Raw genomic sequence first — 23,943 nt, 5'->3', positions numbered from 1 at the left:
ACCTGAAACTCACACTTTTAGTTTCTATGTTCAGTGGACCATGAAAATGGGGTCAAAAGATGATTTAAAATAAGAAAGATCATATCATAAGGAACATGTGTACTAAGTTTCAAGTTGATTGGACTTTAGCTTCTTCAAAAACTACCTTGACCAAAAACTTTAACTTGAAATGGGACGGATGGACGCACAGATGGAAGGACGCACGTAAGGACGCACAGACCAGAAAACATAATGCCCTTCTACTATCGTAGGTGGGGCATAAAAAATCAATATTAATACCAATAAAAACAATATTCAATGATCTAATTACAGTGTTGAATTGGTAACCTTTTAGAATAAGTTTATTTAAAAGGATCGATAAGTTAACCAGGATCGTTTCTATATTCCAGGGCACAGTAAACAACATTTCAGTAAAAATGAGGATGTGCTATCCCGTTTGAAATAAGTTTTCTACAGGTTCAACCAAACTTTAGAACCGAATCTTTATATTTAGGAAGAATTTAGTTAAGGTTTTAAGTAATTTGTGGTAACGAAATCCCTGACTTGTTAATTTACCAGAAATACATTGATTACGTCCGTTAAAATAAAAAATGTCACAACAGATACGGGCATAGCGAGCGAGTTGTGAAATATAAACACTGTAAGATGGTGCCAAAGGATCATCACCATCCAAAATGGGAAAATAAACAATAAAGAACGAAAATCGTCCCTTTTGATGTAAATTTTAGTGTGGAGTTTCCCGTTTACAACAGAAATACCTGTATCTAGGAAAGGACAGTTATTACTGTTTAAATTTGATTTATTTAAAGTAGGTTCCTTTGGGTAAATTGCGGCAGTATATTGAGAAAATTCTTGATTATTTAACGAAAAAATATCATCAAGATAACGGTGAGTATTGTTGAATTTATTAATTAAATGCATTTGAGACGAGTTTTTACTGAGTTTTGTCATAAGCTGTGATTCATATTTGGCAAAACTTTTAGGAATTTCGGTCCTCAATGCTCAACTTTGTATTGTATTTGGCCTTTTTAACTTTATGGATTCAAGCGTCACTGATGAGTCTTTTGTAGACGGAACCTGCGTCTGATGTAAATAGAAAATGTAATCCTGGTATCTATGATGAGTTTATTCATAACAGTACAAAAACATGTCTGCTATTAAAGGGGTGCAATTAGTGCCCATAGGAATACCTACAACATGTCAATAAACTTTGTTGCCGAAATGTACATAAATATTATCAAGGAGAAAATTAACAGCTTCAATCATCCCATCACACCTTCAGTAAGTATATCTAGCATATTTACCTTTCTTGTTTTAAATGGATGTCTACGAGAAAACCATGCAAAATCAAAAAAAAATTATGAAAGGGGTTGTGGAGTTTTCAGCTGATTTTGGGTTCCTAGTAAAGTATTAAGTACATCTAATAGTTCTATGTATAAAAATTGACAATTTATCTCAAAATATGTGAATACAGGGCAATTCTATTAAAGTACCAAATTTGGTGAAAAATGTTGTTGAAAATGGACATTTTTAAAAATTTTTTATTGAACCGTTCAAAGTATTATATGACAAAAAAACAGTTTTACCTTAAAATTCAGACTTTCTACTAAAATAAACTGTAATTTTGATCTTATTTCAACCTTTATTTTTGTTTTTATTTTTATTGACATAAATGTGTTTTTCTAAAATTTGAATGCAGCCTGTACTGAAAATGTCCATAAAACCTCAAAAGTCACTCAAATTGAAACCAAATTTGGTTAAACGTTATGGTTCACTACAAACTACTATTCCTTAACGGGATTTTCGTTGCAAATTGATATAAGCTTATTTGAATAAAAGATGAAAAACTGAAAAATATACCTAAAATTATCTCCCTTTGTAATACTCTTCACAATAAAAGGTAGATTTAATTTTAATAACAAAAGGAGGGAAATCAACAAATGTGCAGAAGGATAGAAAATAATGGTATTTGTGATGAAAATGGTGTAGCCAAAAACTTATTTTCATTGAAAGAGTGTAAACCATGTGGCCAAGACATTCCCACTGCCATTGGAATAAGTCTGGTCCTGAACAAATAGTTTAGACATGACTCATGAGGCTAGACTATCGATATCATGTCTAGGTTTCAGACTCACATAACATAATTTTAAATGCATATGCTGCAAACATGGACAGGATTTGGATTGCAGTGGACAAGAAGACAAAATGAGTTGCTGTCATCCTTTCATGATCGCGACCCTTGCAAATCTAGCAACGAAAATTCGAAGGCAAAACTTTCAGTTTCATTTGGTTCTGGTAAGTTTGTTATTTATTTCTTTTGGTTAGAAAAAGCAATTTGACACCATACAAAGACCTACTGTAGAAACATCACATCAACTCATAAACATAGGAAGAAGAGCATTGACCATTTGTCTTTGGGAGAAAAAAGGGGGGGGGGGTGGTATTTACATGAAGCAAACACTGATTTAATTTTCATTGACATACATTTATAATGATTTAGAATTCTTCTGAAACTAAAAGATTGATGTGTTTGCCTTCTTAATTTTTATAGAAGAACTTTTTTCTTTCTCTCAAGAAATTTATATTAATCATGATAAAATATATATTTGATTACAAAGTTCGCCCTGAGTTTGTTTTCCAAATTGTCAATACGAGTCCGTTGACTCAGTTTTTTTTTTCCTTATTCAAAATTAATGGTTGCTTCAAATCCTTGTTTTTAAATATAACCCATTGGAAATAGAAAACATTCAGTAGATAGATATAGGAAGATGTGGTATGAGTGCCTATTCATCCAAATAACAATTTATAAAAGTAAACCATTATCAGTCAATGTACGTTCTTCAACACAGAGCCTTGGCTCACACGGAACAACAAGCTATAAAAATGATAAATTCAAGAACCCCAAAATTACTAGTGTAAAACCATTTGAACAGGAAAACCAATGGTCTAAAAAGGAATAACAAGAAAAAATACAAATTAATGTACATAAACATAACGAAAACTACTGTACATTTTGGACAACTAAAAAGTATTTCTGAAGTGAAGGTCATGTATCACAGTTATAAACATGGAAAGAGAACTTGTACATGTATTCACTTCTGTCAGTTATCAGAAAAGAATATGCTTACAAATGTATTCCAAATTAAAGGGCACAGAATGGGCAACATGAGATTATAACATTACAGATTACTCAGATAAAACGAATTCAAAATGAGAATACTGAATAAATGAATTACTTGATGATGTGATTGATATCGTAGCATTTATGACATTTACACAGATTAATTATCTACAAAACTTTTTTTTTCAATGATCCAATGCATTATTTTATAAAGCCAACTCAATTTACAATGTACATGTAGATGTAACTCACTGTACATGTACTGATCATGCAAATGCACTAATATACAATATTTTATTTCTTATCAACAGGTTTATGTTGAAGATATGATAGGAGATCATATAGGTAAATATATGATATAATTGATAAAAAAATGAATCAAACAACTCATAACAAGAGACTACTAAATAGACAGCAAATAAGACCTGTGTTGTGGCATCATTTGTGAAATATGATCATATATAGAAATTGGAAATTGACCAGTTACATGTACATTTATTATTGTAAAAACATGATAAATGTTCAGAAAATAGATTTACCCTTCAATTTTTAAAGTTGAATCTGGTAAACAAAAAGTAAAAATAACACACAGAACACTCAAATTCTTGTTTTATGATCAATTAAGGGCCATATCAGTACAATTTACACAACAAACTTTTCATTACTCATCATATTGAAATTGTTTTCTTTATAAGAATTAAACCTAGAAAAAAATATATGTGTTCTTGTCATTGACAGATCCTCATAATTTACAGTATACATGCATATATATTGTAAACCTGAAGACTACATTTGTATTTTCATTTTTTAAAATCACTTTAAGCATTATTACAGCTATTTTTCCTACTGCATGTAGAGTAAAACTTTGGAAGGTTTTCTTGCTCTGTGCTCCGTTGTATAAATATTAATTCAAGCTTTGTAATTAATGTTGATATCTTCTTGTAAAGTACTTTTTCATTTGAATAGACGTTATGCCAATTGCAATTGTACAATATACAAACAAACCATGCAAGCTAACCAAAGTCTTAGATTTACATGCCTTAGGAATTTAGCTGTAAAATTAATTATATATTTGTTTTCAATGCTTATTGTTTTACCAATTTCAAATGTTTTGGCTTGTTTTTAAATGATCCATATCAGCTATAGGGTCAAAAGCGTCCAAAGTTAAACTTTAAGAATGTTTTACTTGTGTCTGATCCTTTTTTGCTTGGAGCAAATAAAATATGTTTCAATATCTAAACAAAGTTAAACTTGATTTGATAAAACAATGGAATAATTGGCGTTCTTTGATATTATGCAAAATTAAACAGTGCATTGAAGTCATATTTTTTCTAATTTCGGGCATGTCTTAAAAGCTTTAAATTGAACCACATCAAGGTATAAGGGATACAGAACAAAACTTAGTTTGATTTTTTGGTCGAGCCTGCACCTATTGTTGCAGAAAGCTTGACATAGGGATAGTGATCCAATGGCGGCGTTAGCCAACTTCTTAAAAGCTTTATATTTAGAAGGTAGAAGACCTGGATGCTTCATATACTTTGTATATACATGTAGATGCCTCATGTTACGAACTTTCCGTCGGTCACATATCCAATGTCCTTGACCTCATTTTCATGGTTCAGAGACCACTTGAAAAAAAAGTTAAGAATTTTTGTAATGCTAAATTCTCTCTTATTATAAGTAATTGGATAACTATATTTGGTATGTGAGTACCTTTTCACTTGACCTCGACCTCATGTCATGGTCAGTGAACAAGGTTAAGTTTTGGTGGTCAAGTCCATATCTCAGATACTATAAGCAATAGGGCTAGTATATTCGGTGTATGGAAGGACTGTAAGGGGTACATGTCCAACTGGCAGGTGTCATCTGACCTTGACCTGATTTTCATGATTCAGTGGTTATAGTTAAGTTTTTGTGTTTTGGTCTGTTCTTCTTATACTATATGCAATAAGTCTACTATATTTGTTGTATGGAATAATTGTAAGGTGTACATGTCTAGCTGACAGGTGTCATCTGACCTTGACCTCATTTTCATGATTCAGTGGTCAAAGTTAAGTTTTTGATTTATGGTCTATTTTTCTAATACTTTATGCTCACTGAGGGGTTCGTAGGTGGCCTGTAGCAAGGCAAAATATCTGTCCCTATCCAAAATACCCTCATTTTCCAGTGTCAGTCCAAATTTCCCCAATAATTATCCCATATGGCCTCTATCTTTTGTCTATTATGACAAGACCTACTTATTGTATTTATTGTGAACTTGTTCTCGTCCTGAATATGCTTGAAATATTTGCCACTGGACGTTAAGCAACCAACAATCAATCAATTTAATACTTTATGCATTAGTCAACTATATTTGGTGTATGGAAATATTTTATGAACTATATGTCTGTTATGCAGGTTTTATTTGATCTCATTTTCATGGTCCATTGCTAAGTATTAAGTGTTTTGGTGTGTTTTTTTAATGTATAAGCAATGTATGTCAACTGTATTTCTTGTATTGAAGAAATGTTAGCTGTACATGTCTGCCTGGCATGGTTCATCTGACCTTGAACTCATTTTCATGGTTTTCGTTTTCTTTGGTTAATGTTGAGTTTAAGTGACAGTTGTAATAAAGCTTTATATTTAGGTCTATCAACATGATAGCAATGATTAGTAAAGAAGGCGAGACATTTCAGCGTGTGCACTCTTGTTTAAAAGTACTTTTTTGGGTTGAAAGCTTTTTATAAATATGTTTAGATTTTTAATATTTGTTTTCAAATTGAAAAAAAGATCAAAGGGGCACAAAAACCTTTGTTAGTTTATTAAAATATTATTAAAGGTGTTTTTGCCTATGCTTACTGTTATCATGCATTTAGCATGTTTAGATTTATAATTTGGGCTCAGTTTTCAAGTTGATTCAAATTGGGGTCCAAACTTAAACTTTGTCTAAATTCATTAAAAATGGAAAATATGGGGTTCTTTGATATGACAAATCTAATCATGTCTTTTAGACTTTAAAATTTTGATATTGGCACAAGTCCAATTTCAAAATCATAAGTTCTTTTACCACAATCAAGTTTTGAACTGTATCATGTGGATCAAGTTTGAATGTAGTGTATACTAGCCCCCCCCCCCCCCCCCCCCCAAAAAAAAAAAAACTCAAACAAAACAACACCAACCTCATTAAGGTGCAATCTCTGCGTTGTAATAGAATGTACTTGAGCTGTTTAAATCTCATTGTTGAAGGTTGTACAGGGGACTTACATTCATTTCATTTGATCTTTTGTGGATATTTGTCTCATTTGTAATCAATACTCATCTCCCTATTCTTGTGTTGTCATAATGTCATTAATTAAATACGAGATGAAATCTGCAAATTCAACTTCATTAAAATTAAGTTTGCTGCAGCTTGGAATAAAAAACAATCAAATTTAGGTCCATTTTTAGCTAGTATACTTTATTTCTTATTCTATGTACTAGAATGTCAGAGTTGTAATAATCGAAACACATTTACACTAAGACCAAGTTAATAATTAATTTCTATTGAGGAAATTTCAATCATTTAATGGATAACAATTGTTTTCTGATTATTTTTTACAGACATTTGGTGATCAAAAAATAACTGGAGTTCATGAAACAAGACTAATTGCTGGGACACATTTTCGTTGATAAACATGTTTATGATGAAGAAAAACTTAGATAGTATTACGGATACTTGAATAAGACTATGATCTGTCTTTGATTTTTCCTGTTGGTGTTAAAAAATTGCAAGCTCAAATAAAAATATATTGAATTGGAACTCATGGATATGCTTTGGAAAAAAAAAAAAATTACTTCTGCATTAAAAGGTCATCAATATTGAAGACAATCAAGAAGATTACGGTTGTACTTGGCCATTTGATAAACATTATAATATTTTCATTTGTCAGAAATTGTTACTTAGATTGACTAACTAGTTTTATTGATTGAATTATTAGTAAATTACCTTTCGTAGTTCATGTAGTTACATGTATGTACATTTTTATCAGATAGTATGGAAACAATTTAATACGTCCCTAAACATTGCTAAATGTCATACCTAATGCAACAATTGTCTTGTGCTGCTAAGTCAATTTGAATTAACTTTTATATATGTTTATAGTAATCTTATTCTTGCATTTAAGCATCATTTTGTGTTATTGTATCATCTACATTGATTGTTAAATACAATACTAATGCTATAAATAAAATAACATTTATGATCATTTAAACAGATTGAAATATTTATAAATATATCAATGCTAAAAGGAATTTAGACATTTTTCGAGGAGAATTTAAGAAAGTACTACAACAAAAACAAACGAACAGTATATATGCTCAAATGCAATATTAACTTTCTCACCAGATAACCTAATAGAGATATATTTGTATTTTATTAAATTGATGAAGTGTATGTTAGTTTAAATAAATATGTACATGCAATTTTAAGGTTTAAAAAATTATCTCCCTTTGTACAATAGAAATTCATATTTTATCATCACTGTCTCAGGTACTCATGATCAAAATGACTTATATTGTTACCAGCATGCAAGTAAAAGTTTGCAACTGTCTTATCTTTGTTTACCTGTAAAACACATATTCTGAATGTCAATACTTTTTTTTCAATATGATGAACTTGACATTAAATTTCATATCATTTTTGAGTAACCAGAATAAAACTTTAGTAATTAGCAAGCTGCAATAACCAAAATAGGATTACTAGGAAGAAATGAAAGGATTTTACTCTTTAAAGTAATAACTACAAGTGTACTGAAGGAATTTGGAATAAAAAAAATACAAAAAAAATTTGTCTTTGGCAGCTCCCCCCTTTTTTAAGCCTGATGCTTACTATTGTTTGTGACACAAAAATCCATTTCACTTTGAATTTTCCATTTGAATTACCTATTTTGCATTATACAATCTGTATAATTCAAGTATTTTTTTTTAATGCTTGGTTTAATTGGAATATGAGACTTTCCTCAATTTATTGCGAAAATACCAAAAAAAGGGGGGAGGCTATCTAAATGATCAATAAAATCTATAAAATTAATTTGCAACCGAAATCCCTTCAAAATATTTTGAACCAAAGAAAATGCAATGTATGTCTGAAATTTAGGGTAAATTAAAGCAATTTTTGGGTTGTGGTGTCTGTTTTAGTGTGATTTGATGAAAAGGCCATATTTTTTATCACTTTATGTGTTTGCCACGCCCTTATTTTCTATAATTTTCTTTATGTTTAATAAAATTATGTGATTTATACTTCATACACATCCTATCTGTGCTATTAAAGTATTTAAACACTCAGTTGTATTATAGTATTTATTTCTATTTGAGAAATCTATGTAATCTATGCATTTCAGTAATTGCATCTATAAATAAACTGGGAAATACCCTAAATCCCTATCGTTGCCATGGTTACCAGCAGTGTAAGGGCTTCAAACTTGCATGACTTTCATATAAGGTCAACCTGAACATGTCAGCAAAGTTTTATCAAAATCAAACAACTTTGCATGGAGCACCATCTGCATGGTTTTCTCATAGATGTCCATTTAATGATCATTTTACCTTGTTTATGTATATTTCTATCTATTTTACTTTTTAAGATATAAGGCAATAATGCAAAAAAAAAAAAGGCAAACAAAATCATCCTTGTTACAATTAATTAAGAACTACAAATATAACTGGACACGAAAAAAGATTGACTTGATCAGCCTCCTGTTATATCTAAATTATATTACTTGATCAGCCTCCTGTTATATCTAAATTATATTACTTGATCAGCCTCCTGTTATATCTAAATTATATTACTTAATCAGCCTCCTGTTATATCTAAATTATATTACTTGATCAGCCTCCTGTTATATCTAAATTATATTACTTGATCAGCCTCCTGTTATATCTAAATTATATTACTTGATCAGCCTCCTGTTATATCTAACTTATATTACTTGATCAGCCTCCTGTTATATCTAAATTATATTACTTGATCAGCCTCCTGTTATATCTAAATTATATTACTTGATCAGCCTCAAGTTATACCTAAATTATATTACTTGATCAGCCTCCTGTTATATCTAAATTATATTACTTGATCAGCCTCCTGTAATATCTAAATTATATTACTTGATCAGCCTCCTGTTATATCTAAATTATATTACTTGATCAGCCTCCTGTTATATCTAAATTATATTACTTGATCAGCCTCCTGTTATATCTAAATTATATTACTTAATCAGCCTCCTGTTATATCTAAATTATATTACTTGATCAGCCTCCTGTTATATCTAAATTATATTACTTGATCAGCCTCCTGTTATATCTAAATTATATTACTTGATCAGTCTCCTGTTATATCTAAATTATATTACTTGATCAGCCTCCTGTTATATCTAAATTATATTACTTGATCAGCCTCCTGTTATATCTAAATTATATTACTTGATCAGCCTCCTGTTATATCTAAATTATATTACTTAATCAGCCTCCTGTTATATCTAAATTATATTACTTGATCAGCCTCCTGTTATATCTAAATTATATTACTTGATCAGCCTCCTGTTATATCTAAATTATATTACTTGATCAGCCTCCTGTTATATCTAAATTATATTACTTACCACTGGTATTTTGTCTTTGTGAGTGGCAACAAACAAGATCTTTGGAATGCCTACATATACCACCTTACAATATGTTAGAATAGAGTTAACCCAATGTTGAAGGAATACTGAAATATAAAAACAATATGAAAAAATAACATAAAAGTTTCATAAGGCCACGGTTTTTTAATTTGATGGTTTACGGATTTTCCCCATGAAAAAGTCGAGTCGGTGGGTCGGGAAAAAAAAAGAAAAAAAACATCTTTGAAGACAGAAAAATATGCAAAATCAATATATATTTCACCTTTCTGTTGTGCTATTTTATCATCAATTCTTCAATTTTAGTTCGATGAAATAATATTGCTCAACTGTTATAAACATCGCATGACATTGTCTAATAATTTACAGTAAAAAAAGGGGGGTGCACGGACAAAGACGAAATTAAATCGAGAAAAATAAATTCGCGTAGCTCTTTATCAATTCCAGAAAACTTGGTGAATAATGATCTTCAAGCACAAAAACTGATAAAGAAAAAAATGTAAAAACGTCGTACGAAAATAAGTTTCAACACACGTGTCAAAAACCTAATAGACTCGTCCACTCGTCGGGTTAATCTGTTGTCTCGCATTCCCAATTTTTATCCAAATGGACGATATTTTTTTTAATTATCTATGAAACAAGAAAATTCCAAATGATTTGTTAATATTCAGTACTTTAACTTGATGCCTTTACCCTGTCGACATTTGGACAAGTCTATTTCTATGAGATGATGCATCTAACGGACTGATGACAAATAAGGGAAACGAACTTATTGTGTAATTGGTTTTAAACACAAGTTTCGTTCCGCAATATTATTTGCGCAAACGACATTTCAAGGTCAGACAGTTATAATTGATTTGTCTATTTTTAGAAACGTAAACTGGAAGTTTTATTTTACACAACAGAAAGTGTTATCAATTTTGTTTGTGATTAATGCATTTCATTTCATAAAAAAAAAATATTTAATTATTTTTCAGGGGTAATGCATTTGTTAGGGTCGGCGGGAATAAAAAAGCATGAAAAGTCAATTTTATTTTTATTCTGGAAATAGGAAAAATCGGGTCGGCGGATCCGTAAACCAACAAATTAAAAAATCCTGGCCTAAAATTAGAAACTGGTATGTCATAATTAATAGTGATAAAAACCAAAGAAATACATTTTATTAGGGAGCAAATTGACAGATAATTTATTTTTGATGAAGGAAATCCATTTAAAATAAAATACACCGACTGTCCCCTGCATAGCACATATTTCACCTTTGCAAGGTCCAGTGGCAGTTACTTAAAAAAATAACCTTTTTTTTGTTCTTTTTACTCTACAAAAAAATTAAGAAAACACAGACTTGACTGGAAATGTTAAGCTATTTAGATATATTTAATATTTCAAATGGGCATGAATGCTTGAAAATAATTAATCAGCACTGATTTTGGAAATTATCTACGATACTACTGAGATATACTTAATATAAATTTCATAAAATAATCTGACAAGAATTGAACACATGAGATCACTTACAATAACTGTTTAGAAAATAACTAATCAGCACTCATTTCTTGTCTATTATTAATATAATTTTGCAATATATGTCATTTATTCAGTTTTAATGATTTTTTGTATCACTAGTATTGTTTTTGTATGTACAGCCCTATTTATAATCAATGAATGATTTTTTTCATGAAAATCCGAAATTCCAAGTTTCCTTTGAACAACATCAACATGAACAACACGTACAGATAACAAAGCTATGGTAACTATTAAATGGGACAACATAAACATGATCAACACAGATAAAAAAGCTATGGTAACTATTCAATGGGACAGTACACTTTGCAAACAATTAAATCACAGGTAAATTCCAACTAATTATTGGGAAAGCTTTCATTGTTTTCACAATATTAAAGTAAGTATTGGCACAGTAACCTGGAAGTCTTGTTATTACTAATGATAAAGTAAATGCTTTTTTAACATAATAAACAATGAATGATGTTCAATATGAGTCTTTGTATTGTAACTAACATACAATACCTGCTGGTGTTGGTGTCATGTGCTGCCCTGGAAAACACAGAACATCTGGGACAAGTTCATGTAATCCTTTGCTTCCGTCAAATACCACAAGAAACAAAGCTCTGAACGTCATGAAGGTTTGGTGTGTCGTATAATAAACATACTGTCCACCAAAGTCCCAAAAAATCAGTCTTCCTACTTTCATCTTGTAGTCTCCACTTTTAAGGACTTTTTCCATTCTCTTTTTTATTTCTTCTTTTGTCATTTTCGATTTCATATGTGTTTTTAACTCTGGTATTCTCTTGGACACACTGTCGGATACTTGAGGTGACAAAGGTTTGGCTGCTAGAGGCTGTTGGGAGGGACCAGCGGTCATCACTTTACTATCACTTCTAACAAGGTTTGAATCTGGTAAATGTGGTTTCTTTGGTGTTTTTTCTTCTTTTCTTTCGTCCTCTTCTACTGAAGTCATCAACACCTTATTGTAAACCACATCTAAAGCGTCATACGTTTCTGTAAAATAATATATATCACTTGAATAGATAATATTCAAAAAAAAATTATTTTGGTTTAATATTGTGCTGTTGTTATACTGATACCATCAAAAGACATACTCAAAGCCAAAAGCATTGAATGATTTTTAGCAAAACCGTAACATATGCCTCAACAGAATAAATAAGGTCACTATATGTATATGTCGTACTGTCTTTTTAGCAAAGACAAAACTACCATTTTGTCTGTTTTATTCCTGTGTTTTAACTTTGAGCAGGAAATTCAGGAATGAATTTGAGGCTAGAAGCCTCAGGTATGATTTAAGTTCAGTTTAAGAAGAAGAAATATTTAAAAAAAATTACAGACAGAACGGCAGTAGATAAACAGACGATAAACTCCAAGTTTATAGCTAACACGCATTCTGTGAGTATTGCATGTCAATACATAGTCCCCTACCAGTTTAAAATTCATTGTATTGTAACAAAATTCTAACTTGATCTATAACTTGTCATAATGTAAACTATTTAACAAATATCAAGTCAATATCTTCAAAGTGTTTTAGTGATTTTTGTAAGTCCAAGGACCATAAATCTGCACTCAATCATTAGACTGGAAAACAAATTAAACTTGATCTGTAACTTATATACCAATTAACAAATCAATACCTTCAAGCATGACGAAAATTAGTGCTGAAAACTGATTATTTGAGTGAATTTTGTAAGTCAAAGGACCATAACTCTGCAAAAAATCTTCAGACCGGAACAAAATTCAAAATTGAACTGTAACTTGTCATAATAAAACTATATACCAATTAACAAATCAATACCTTCAAGCATGACGAAAAATAGTGCAGAAAACTGATTATTTGAGTGAATTTTGTAAGTCAAAGGACCATAACTCTGCAAAAAATATTCAGACAGGAACAAAATTCAAACTTGAACTGTAACTTGTCATAATAAAACTATATACCAATTATTAAATCAATATCTTCATGAAAGACAACAAAAAGTGCGGAAAAATTATAATTTTACTGAAATTTTTAGGTCAAAGGACCATAACTCTGCAAAAATTCTTCAGACCGGAACAAAATTCAATCTTGATCTGTAACTTGTCATGATAAAACTATACACCAAATATCAAACCAATATATTCAAGCATGAAGTTTATAAATGGGGAATATGTCCATGGGACACAGATGATAACCCTGCTTGCATATAACTTTAAAAAAGGATTAACTCAAGAAGCTTCATATCATTTAGTTGAGGCAAACTAAAGTTAGAGAACAGAAACATGTATTTCAGAAATTTTTCCATTTGTAAAATGGGCATAACTCTAAAACAGTAAAAGTGACTCTACCAAAATTTAAACTTGATCAGTGTTTTGTTGTTATAAGCATTGTGTATAATAAGTTTCATTTCATTTGGTTGAGGTAAATTAAAGTTAGAGAACGGAAACGAAAAATTCAGCAATTTGTCCATTTAATTCGTAAATGGGCATAACTCTAGAACAGTAAAAGTGAGGACACCAAAATTCAAAGTTGATCTGTATTTTGTGGTAATAAGCATTGTATATTAGTTTCATAACATTTGGTTAAGGCCAGTTAAAGTTAGAGAACATAATCTAATTTTGGACGTAAGTATGTACAGACGGACAAGGGTAAAACTTAATGCCCCCTCCACTACGGCGGGGGCATAAAAAGTGTGGAAAACTGATTTGCCGGTGTCATATGGTATTTTGAACCCCATGGTAAAATGACCCCGGGGTCAAAATACCGCTATGGTAAATTGAACCCCCCCTGTATGGAAAATTGAACCCCCATGGTAAATTGAACCCCCCTGTTTTTTTCATTTTAGATGATTAATAAAACATTTAACATTATATAAAAGCTAATCAAATATTAAAAATCATTTATACAAGAAGGGGAGGTCAATTTTCAATGATTGGTTAAAAGAAAAATATTTGCTTGGTATAAGTGCTCTGAAGTCTTAACCAACAAAATTTCATTCAAAAAACTTCTTAAAGCATTAAAACTAGACCATGTAGCTTGGACACTATTATTCTTTGAAATTTAAAATATTAATATAGAATGGTAGACTTTAAAGTTTTAATTCTACATGGTAAAAAAGGGGGAGGGGGGCAAATTACCATGGCTAAGTAAAATTTTTAAAATATCTTTTCCAGCATGTTGAATACATGCATCCTACAAATTGGAGTATTGTTACTATGTTAAGGAGTTAGAATAGCTTGAATTTTTGAAAATTCAGGTCTTTAGAAGGGGGTTCAATATACCGCAGGGGGTCAAAATACCATGGCTACGTAAAAGGACTAGGGGCTATAAGGGCCATTTTTGGCCCCACCCCAAAATTTCATTTAATTTGTCATGTTGTAAGTCTATACCATAGACCTTCTGAAAATAATCGAATTTTGGGTCTAGCTCGTTTATTCTGTTGCCTAGCAACCACTAAAATGGCGGAGTTAATCTCATCAAATATGATTATTATACAGCTTTAATATATCTATATTTGAAATTGAACCTGTTTAGCATGTAGTGAACTTTACACTTGTAAACTATTTAAATATTACATAATTAATTGCACATTTTTGCCAAATTCACTGTTGTTTCTCCCTAGCAACATATCTGTGCCCATGGCAACCGCGATTTGTTTTCTATTTACAAGATTTAATTTTAAATATATTGAAACAGAAAGGCAATTTAAGATGTAAATTGTAAAAAGAAACGCACTCCAAAGTAAATATTTAAGGGAAAAGCAATATTGAAACACCAACAAACAAAACAAAACACCGGGTATTGCTGATATATACAGATTGTGCATCTGATGCTGGGTTGGGTCTCACTTATCAGCGACAAAAAGAAGAATATAAAGACAAGACACATTTAGCGCTAATAAATCTTAATATTGATTATCTTAAATAAATAGATACAGACACATGCATTAAAGGGTGTTTTTAAAAGTCAGTGTATTTCCTTGACAGTAGTTATGTTTCCAGAAGAGATTGGGGTTGAAGGGGGGCGCTTCTATTTACACCTTTTTAAGCTTGAATAAGTAAAAAGTTAAGAAAACTTTCAGATATATATGATATAAAAAAAAATCCTACGCAATTTATGAAAAGGTATATATTTTTAAAATGTAAAACTGGGTAAGGTGACAATACAGCGGCACCCCCTATCAATTAAGTATTGAAGTATACCCCCTCCCCCTCTAGACTTATGTAAAGGATCGTTAGGGTTGACTTTTCGAAATTCATCTTTTTTTTATTATCTATTTCAGTCGTCCAGACTTATAATGTATCATTCTATAGAATTACAAAACTGGAACATGCTACTATATCAAATAAATCTGTATTCTTAGATTTTTTCTATATTCAAAGTAGAAAAAATCAAACACACAAAACACACAGTAAAATTTACTAAAATTTCTGAGTCTGATGTCAGATTCAACTACCTTGACCAAACACTTAAACCTGAAGCGAGACACAAGGACAATCGGACGAACAGACTGACATACATGTACGCACGGACAAACAGACGCATAGACCAGAAAACATAATGCCCACAAATGGGGCTCAACAACAAAGCCAGGTCACATTTTAAAATTTACACTTCATTTTTACGCATGATCATAAAACTATTCAAAACATAACCTTTAAAAAGGTAACAGACATGTAGTATGGTTACAGACCTCAGGCTCTTGTTTCTATGCATGGAAAGGTTAATTATCCATGTATATATACATTTGCAAATTTACAGATCTTACATTGATGGGTTGATGTTTAGACGAGTTGTATATACATAATTTACACAGCCATGTATCACCATCCCTGCTGGTGATACAATGGATAAATCTGTTGTAGAGTTGTCACTTGCTCAGGCGTACTTATATAATTATATATACATGTTTATACGGATATATGGATAGTCTTCCTTATGCTGTTTCCGTTTTTTACCATCAAATTTTAAAGAACTTATATCTATAGATATAGGAAGATGTGGTGTGAGTGCCAATGAGACAACTCTCTATCCAAATAACAATATAAAGGGCCCCAAAATTACTAGTGTAAAACCATTCAAACGGGAAAACCAACGGTTTAATCTATATAATCAAAACGAGAACGAGAAACACGTATATATTACATATACAAACGACAACTACTGTACATCAGATTCCTGACTTAGGACAGGTGCAAACATTTACAGCGGGATTAAACGTTTTAATGGATCCAAACCTTCTCCCTATTTCTGAAACAATAGCATAACATCACAACATAGAAAAACATACGATAAAATATCAATTGGTAGACTTAACTCAATCAAAAAACGTATGATTACACAATGAACAAATAAACTTGATCTGCGATATCTGAATACAAATGCACAGTTAATTAAATATTAGAGACAAACTTTCATGACCAAAAAGCTAACAAACAAATTCAAACACAGGACATCACTAAGAAATATTTAACCAATCAATGTTCACTTTAGAAAAAAACCTATGCACATTACCCACAAAGACACATCCAATTGGAATATAGGCAGTTTCATTTTCGAAATAAATCTCGTGTTTCTCGCCAATTATGGAAATTTAAGTAAAATACCCCCCCCCTACTTTTCATTACATAAATCATGGATCTGACCCTAATACCAGAGAGAGAAGATTGCCCCATTCAAACAACAAATTTTTAATTAGCAAAAACATCAGAAATGTACAGATTTTGTTATATTGAAGCTAGTCTATCTAAAATTTCATAATTAAAAAAAATGTCCTCAAAGTTGTTATTGACTGCCTTACACATGAAGTTCATTGCTGTCGGATTTTTTAAAGAAATTCAACTAGATAAACATACGGAAATATAATTACGAATACACTTTGCATTCATAAACACAAAAAAAAGTTTCTATAGGCATAAGAATGTATAAACTAAACTTTGTCAGATGAAAAGGTCCAATTTGGACTGCAAATTTCAGCTTTGTATTGCTCGGCTTGGCTGTGAAAAATATAAAATAAACTATCGCACCAACCTTGCACCAAGAAGATTTTTTATCCGAAGTTTGATATGTATGAACTTGTCAAAATGTTAAAATTTCTAATTGGTGCAAGCCTGGTGCGGTGGTCAAAATTTAGAAAAACCATCAAATTTTCGGTATTTTTGCTTATTTTCCCAATAATGACGTCATTTGCACCTACCATTGTGACGTCATTGAACCTTTTTTAGTTAAATAAAAACATTTTTTTTAAATCATTTACTCATATTCTAATAATTTATGGAGAAAAATCTGCTCTGTTAGAATTTTTATTATCTTGTAAATCTGGGGCCATTTTAGGCCATTAAAGCCCCTACTCCTTTTTAAAATATCTTTGCCAGTTTGTCAAATATTTACAAACTACTTATTGGAGTATTATAATTATGTTAAGGAGTTAGAATAGCTTAGGTTTTTGAAATTCAAGGTCTATAGTAGGGGGTTCAATATACCATGGTAGGGGGGGTCAAAATACCATGAAAATATTTTTTCTTCAAAATATCTTTTCCAGCATGTAAAATGCATACAAACTACTTATTGGAGTATTATTACTATGTTAAGGATTAAGAATAGCTGGAATTTTTGAAAGTGAATGTCTATGGTAGGGGGTTCAATATACCGCAGGGGGTCAAAATACCATGGCTAAGTAAAGTTTTCAAAATATCTTTTCAAGCATGATGAGTACATACAAACTACTTATTGAAGTATTGTTACTATGTTAAGGAGTTAGAGTAGCTTGAATTTTTGAAAATCAAGGTCTATAGAAGGGGGTTCAACATACCACAGGGGGTCAAAATACCATGGCTACGTAAAATTTTTAAATATCTTTGCCAGTTTGTTAAATACATACAAACTACTTATCGGAGTATTATAATTATGTTAAGGAGTCAGAATAGCTTGGGTTTTTGAAATTCAAGGCCTATGGTAGGGGGTTCAATATACCATGGCAGGGGGGGGGGTCAAAATACCATGAAAATATTTTTTCTTCAAAATATATTTTCCAGCATGTTAAATGTATACAAACTACTTATTGGAGTATTATTACTATGTTAAGGATTAAGAATAGCTGGAATTTTTGAAATTGAATGTCTATGGTAGGGGGTTCAATATACCGCAGGGGGGTCAAAATACCATGGCTAAGTAAAATTTCAAAATATCTTTTCCAGCATGTTATATACATACAAACAACTTATTGAAGTATTATTACTAAGTTAAGGAGTTAGAATAGCTTGAATTTTTGAAAATCAAGGTCTATAGAAGGGGGTTCAATATACAACAGGGGGTCAAAATACCATGGCTAAGTAAAATTTTTAAGATATCTTTTCCAGCATGTTGAATACATGCATCCTACAAATTGGAGTATTGTTACTATGTTAAGGAGTTAGAATAGCTTGAATTTTTGAAAATCAAGGTCTATAGAAGGGGGTTCAACATACTGCAGGGGGTCAAAATACCATGGCTAAGTAAAATTTTTAAAATATCTTTGCCAGTTTGTTAAATACATACAAACTACTTATCGGAGTATTATAATTATGTTAAGGAGTTAGAATAGCTTGGGTTTATGAAATTCAAGGTCTATAGTAGGGGTTCAATATACCATGGTAGGAGGGGTCAAAATACCATGAAAATATTTGTTCTTCAAAATACCTTTTCCAGCATGTTAAATGCATACAAACTACTTATTGGAGTATTATTACTATGTCATGATGATGAAGAATCGCTGGAATTTTTGAAATTGAATGTCTATGGTAGGGGTTTCAATATACCGCAGGGGGTCAAAATACCATGGCTAAGTCAAGTTTTCAAAATATCTTTTCCAGCATGTTATATACATAGAAACAACTAATTGAAGTATTATTACTATTTTAAGGAGTTAGGATAGCTTGAATTTTTGAAAATCAAGGTCTATAGAAGGGGGTTCAATATACCGTTAAATATAAGCAATTTATCAATTCCATGCTACAAAAACTTGATACTCTTAGAGTTGAAAACTCTAAGCAATATTGGAAATTAATAAATGACATTCAGGATAGCAAAAAAGAAAACTGCTCTTCACTAATTGATTCTGATACATGGGCCAATCACTTTCTTAATCTTCACTCTGCAATTGATAACACATTTTATTCATGACTTAACCAGTTGGAAATGATCCTGAATGACAAAGAAAAAATTTTAGTTTTTAATGATTTAGATAATGTTAGTTAAAAAGAAATTTCTGATGCTATTGCAAGCTTAAAATCAGGCAAGGCCTGTGGACCTGATTTGATTTCAAATGAAATGTTAAAATATAGTCAGTCATATTTGATAGGTAGCTTATATAAATTATTTAATTTGTGCCTCAAGAATAGTGTGTACCCAAAGATTTGGGCTGATGGTTTTATTTCGCCAATTTTTAAATCAGATGATCCTTGTGATCCATCTAACTATAGAGGTATAACAATTACTAGTACCATTGGTAAACTTTTTAACAATATTTTGAATACAAGACTTGACCAATTTTTGTACCAAAACAACTTAATTCATAATTCTCAGATTGGCTTTACAAAAAATGCCAGAACTTAAGATCATATATTTATTTTAAAAACACTGATAGACAAATACTGTCACAGTAAAGAGGGCAGATTGTATACTTGTTTTGTTGACTTTCTCAAAGCATTTGACAGTGTAATTCATATAGGTCTTAAACTGAAGCTTATTAATATGAAAGTTGGTACTTTATTTTATAATATTATATCAGATATATATAACAATAGTCAAGCATGTGTAAGAGTTGGAGCTTCTCTCACTGACCCTTTTAGCATTAAATTAGGTGTAAGACAAGGAGACAACTTGAGTCCTTCATTATTTAAAATTTTTATGAATGACTTCCAATCTTATCTTGACTCCTGCCTGGATGCAGTTTCCCTGCACTCCGAGAAATTAAGTTGTTTGATGTATGCAGATGATATTGTGATTATGTCAACATCAGCCACAGGGCTTCAAAGTAGACTTGATCAGCTAGAAAAATATTGTGCTGACTGGTGCCTCAAAGTTAATATTAAAAAGACTATTTTTCCTTCAAAATATCTTTTCCAGCATGTTAAATGCATACAAACTACTTATTGGAGTATTATGACTATGTTAAGGATTAAGAATATCTGGAATTTTTGAAAATCAAGGTCTATAGAAGGGGGTTCAATATACCGCAGGGGGTCAAAATACCATGGCTAAGTAAAATTTTCAAAATATCTTTTCCAGCATGTTGATTACATACAAACTACAAATTGGAGTATTGTTACTATGTTAAGGAGTTAGAATAGCTTGAATTTTTGAAAATCAAGGTCTATAGAAGGGGGTTCAATATACCGCAGGGGGTCAAAATACCATGGATACGTAAAATTTTCAAAATATCTTTGCCAGTTTGTTAAATACATACAAACTACTTGTTGGAGTATTATAACTATGTTAAGGAGTTAGAATATTCTTACTCCTTAACATAGTTATAATATTCCAACAAGTAGTATGTATGTATTTAACATGCTGGAAAAGATATTTTGAAAAGAAAAAAAATATTCCATGGTATATTGACCCCCTGAGGTTGTTGAACCCCCTACCATAGACCCCAAAGTTCAAAAATTCTTGCTATTCTAACTCCTTAACATAGTTATAATACTCCAACAAGTAGTTTGTATGTATTTAACACTGGAAAAGATATTTTGAAAATTTTACTTTGCCATGGTATTTTGACCCCCCCCCCCATGGTATATTGAACCCCCTACCATAGCCTTTAAATTTCATAAATTCTTGCTATCCTAACTCCTTAACATAGTTATAATATTCCAACAAGTAGTATGTATGTATTTAACATGCTGGAAAAGATATTTTGAAAAGAAAAAAAATTCCATGGTATTTTGACCCCCCTGCGGTATATTGAACCCCCTACCATAGCCTTTAAAATTCAAAAATTCTTGCTATCCTAACTCCTTAACATAGTAATAATACTCCAACTTGTAGTTTGTATGTATTTAAAATGCTTGAAAAGATATTAGGAAAAAAAATAATTTCCATGGTATTTTCACCCCCCCTGCGGTATATTGAACCCCCCACTATAGACCTTAAATTTTAAAAATTCTTGCAATTCTAACTCCTTAGCTTAGTAATAATACTTCAATAAGTAGTTTGTATGCATTTAAAATGCTGGAAAAAATGTTTTGAAAAAAAATAATTTCCTTGGTATTTTGACCCCCCCTGCGGTATATTGAACCCCCTACTATAGACCTTAAATTTCAAAAATTCTAGCTATTCAAACTCCTTAACATATTTATAATATTCCTACAACATTTTGTATGTATTTAACATACTGGAAAAGATATTTTGAAATATTACTTAGCCATGGTATTTTGACCCCCTTGCGGTATATTGAACCCCCTACCATAGACCTTAAATTCAAAAATTCTTGCAATTCTAACTCCTTAACATAGTTATAATACTCCAATAAGAAGTTTGTATGTATTTAAAATGCTGGAAAAAATGTTTTGAAAAAAAATAATTACCATGGTTGCGGTATATTGAACCCCTACTATAGACCTTAAATTTCAAAAATTCTAGCTATTCAAACTCCTTAATATAGTTATAATACTCCTACAAGTAGTTTGTATGTATTTAACATACTGGAAAAGATATTTTGAATAAATTCTTGCACAATGGGTGAACATTTGTATAGAAAGCATATAAAATCGGCGAAAACCCTTCAAAAATTTGTCTTAAAATCGCCAAATCTTTAATTCTACTCCATAGATTTTTCTTAAAAAACTATATGTTGTGGATTCATTAATTTCCGTTATAATTATGCAAAATAAAGATAGGGTCACCGACTTCGTTTTTACGGTAAACATCATTCAAAGTTTGGTTCTTTGTGAAAAAATCCAACAAAACGTCGAAATAATCGTAACGTTATCGCGTTGCAGGCCGTAAAACGTTGATTTTTGACGTTTTTCACTACCAACAAGGTAACAAATTGATTATTAGACAAAAAACGAAGTCGGTGACCCTATGATTATTTTATATCATTAAAACAGAAATTTATGTGTCAACAATATATAGTTTTTTAAGAAAAATCTATGGATTAGAATTAAAGATTTGGCGATTTTAAGACAAATTTTAGAAGGTTTTTTGCCGATTTTATGTGCTTTCTATACAAATATTCACCCATATTAAAAGAAATCAATCTGCAATTTTTCAGATAATAAAAGAGTTAATTGTATTATTTTTTCGATTTTCAGTTGTAGTTCAACGAGCCAAGGTTGTATGCAAATTATTAGCAAAATCTGTGACATAGCCTATTTACTGTTCCTTGACCTTAACATCCTGGAAAAAATGTTTTGAAAAAAAATAATTTCCATGGTATATTGACCCCCCTGCAGTATATTGAACCCCCTACTAGAGACCTTAAATTTCAAAAATTCTAGCTATTCAAACTCCTTAACATAGTTATAATATTCCTACAAGTAGTTTGTATGAATTTAACATACTGGAAAAGATATTTTGAAATATTACTTAGCCATGGCATTTTGACCCCCCTGCGGTATATTGAACCCCCTACCATAGACCTTAATATTCAAAAATTCTAGCTATTCTAACTCCTTAACTAAGTAATAATACTTCAATAAGTAGTTTGTATGCATTTAAAATGCTGGAAGAAATGTTTTGAAAAAAAAAAAAATTTCCATAGTATTTTGACCCCCCTGCGGTATATTGAACCCCCTACTATAGACCTTAAATTTCAAAAAATTCTAGCTCTTCAAAATCCTTAACATAGTTATTATACTACTACAAGTAGTTTGTATGTATTTAACAAACTGGGAAAGATATTTTGAAAATTTTACTTAGCCATGGTATATTGAACCCCTACTATAGACCTTAAATTTCAACAATTCTAGCTATTCAAACTCCTTTACATAGTTATAATACTCCTACAAGTAGTTTGTGTGTATTTAACATACTGGAAAAGATATTATGAAAATTTTACTTTGCCATGGTATTTTGACCCCCCTGCGGTATATTGAACCCCCTACCATAGACTTTCCATTTCAAAATTTCTTGCTATCCTAACTCATTAACATAGTAATAATACTCCAATAAGTAGTTTGTATGTATTTAAAATGCTGGAAAAGATATTTTGAAGAAAAAAAATCCATGGTATTTTGACCCTCCTGCAGTATATTGAACCCCCTACTATATGACTATAGACCTTAAATTTCAAAAATTCTAGCTATTTAAACTCCTTAACATAGTTATAATATTCCTACAAGTAGTTTGTATGTATTTAACATACTGTAAAAGATATTTTGAAAATTTTACTTAGCCATTGTATTTTGACCCCCCTGCGGTATATTGAACCCCCTACCATAGACCTTAATATTAAAAAATTCTAGCTATTCTAACTCCCTAACTGAGTAATAATACTTCAATAAGTAGTTTGTATGCATTTAAAATGCTGGAAGAAATGTACTATACAAGTAGTTTGTATGAATTTAACATACTGGAAAAGATATTTTGAAATATTACTTAGCCATGGCATTTTGACCCCCCTGCGGTATATTGAACCCCCTACCATAGACCTTAATATTCAAAAATTCTAGCTATTCTAACTCCTTAACTAAGTAATAATACTTCAA

At 30.9% G+C, this 23,943-nt stretch overlaps 1 protein-coding gene across 1 annotated transcript in view; it reads right to left on the bottom strand.

Annotated features, from left to right (window-relative positions):
* Window positions 1-23,943, bottom strand: part of LOC134690274 (uncharacterized) — a 69,622-nt gene that overhangs the window by 20,459 nt on the left and 25,220 nt on the right. The window contains exons 8-9 of the mRNA XM_063550250.1: window positions 11,779-12,270; window positions 9,736-9,842 (exon numbers count right to left, since the gene is read on the bottom strand). Of these exons, the coding sequence (XP_063406320.1) occupies window positions 9,736-9,842; window positions 11,779-12,270 (599 nt within the window). The remainder of the gene's footprint in view (window positions 1-9,735; window positions 9,843-11,778; window positions 12,271-23,943) is intronic.

The sequence above is a fragment of the Mytilus trossulus genome, chromosome 11, assembly GCF_036588685.1.
Source record: "Mytilus trossulus isolate FHL-02 chromosome 11, PNRI_Mtr1.1.1.hap1, whole genome shotgun sequence".
NCBI classification, from domain to species: Eukaryota; Metazoa; Mollusca; class Bivalvia; order Mytilida; family Mytilidae; genus Mytilus; species Mytilus trossulus.
Note: the sequence above shows the minus strand (reverse complement) of the source record. Positions and strands in the feature narration are given on the sequence as shown.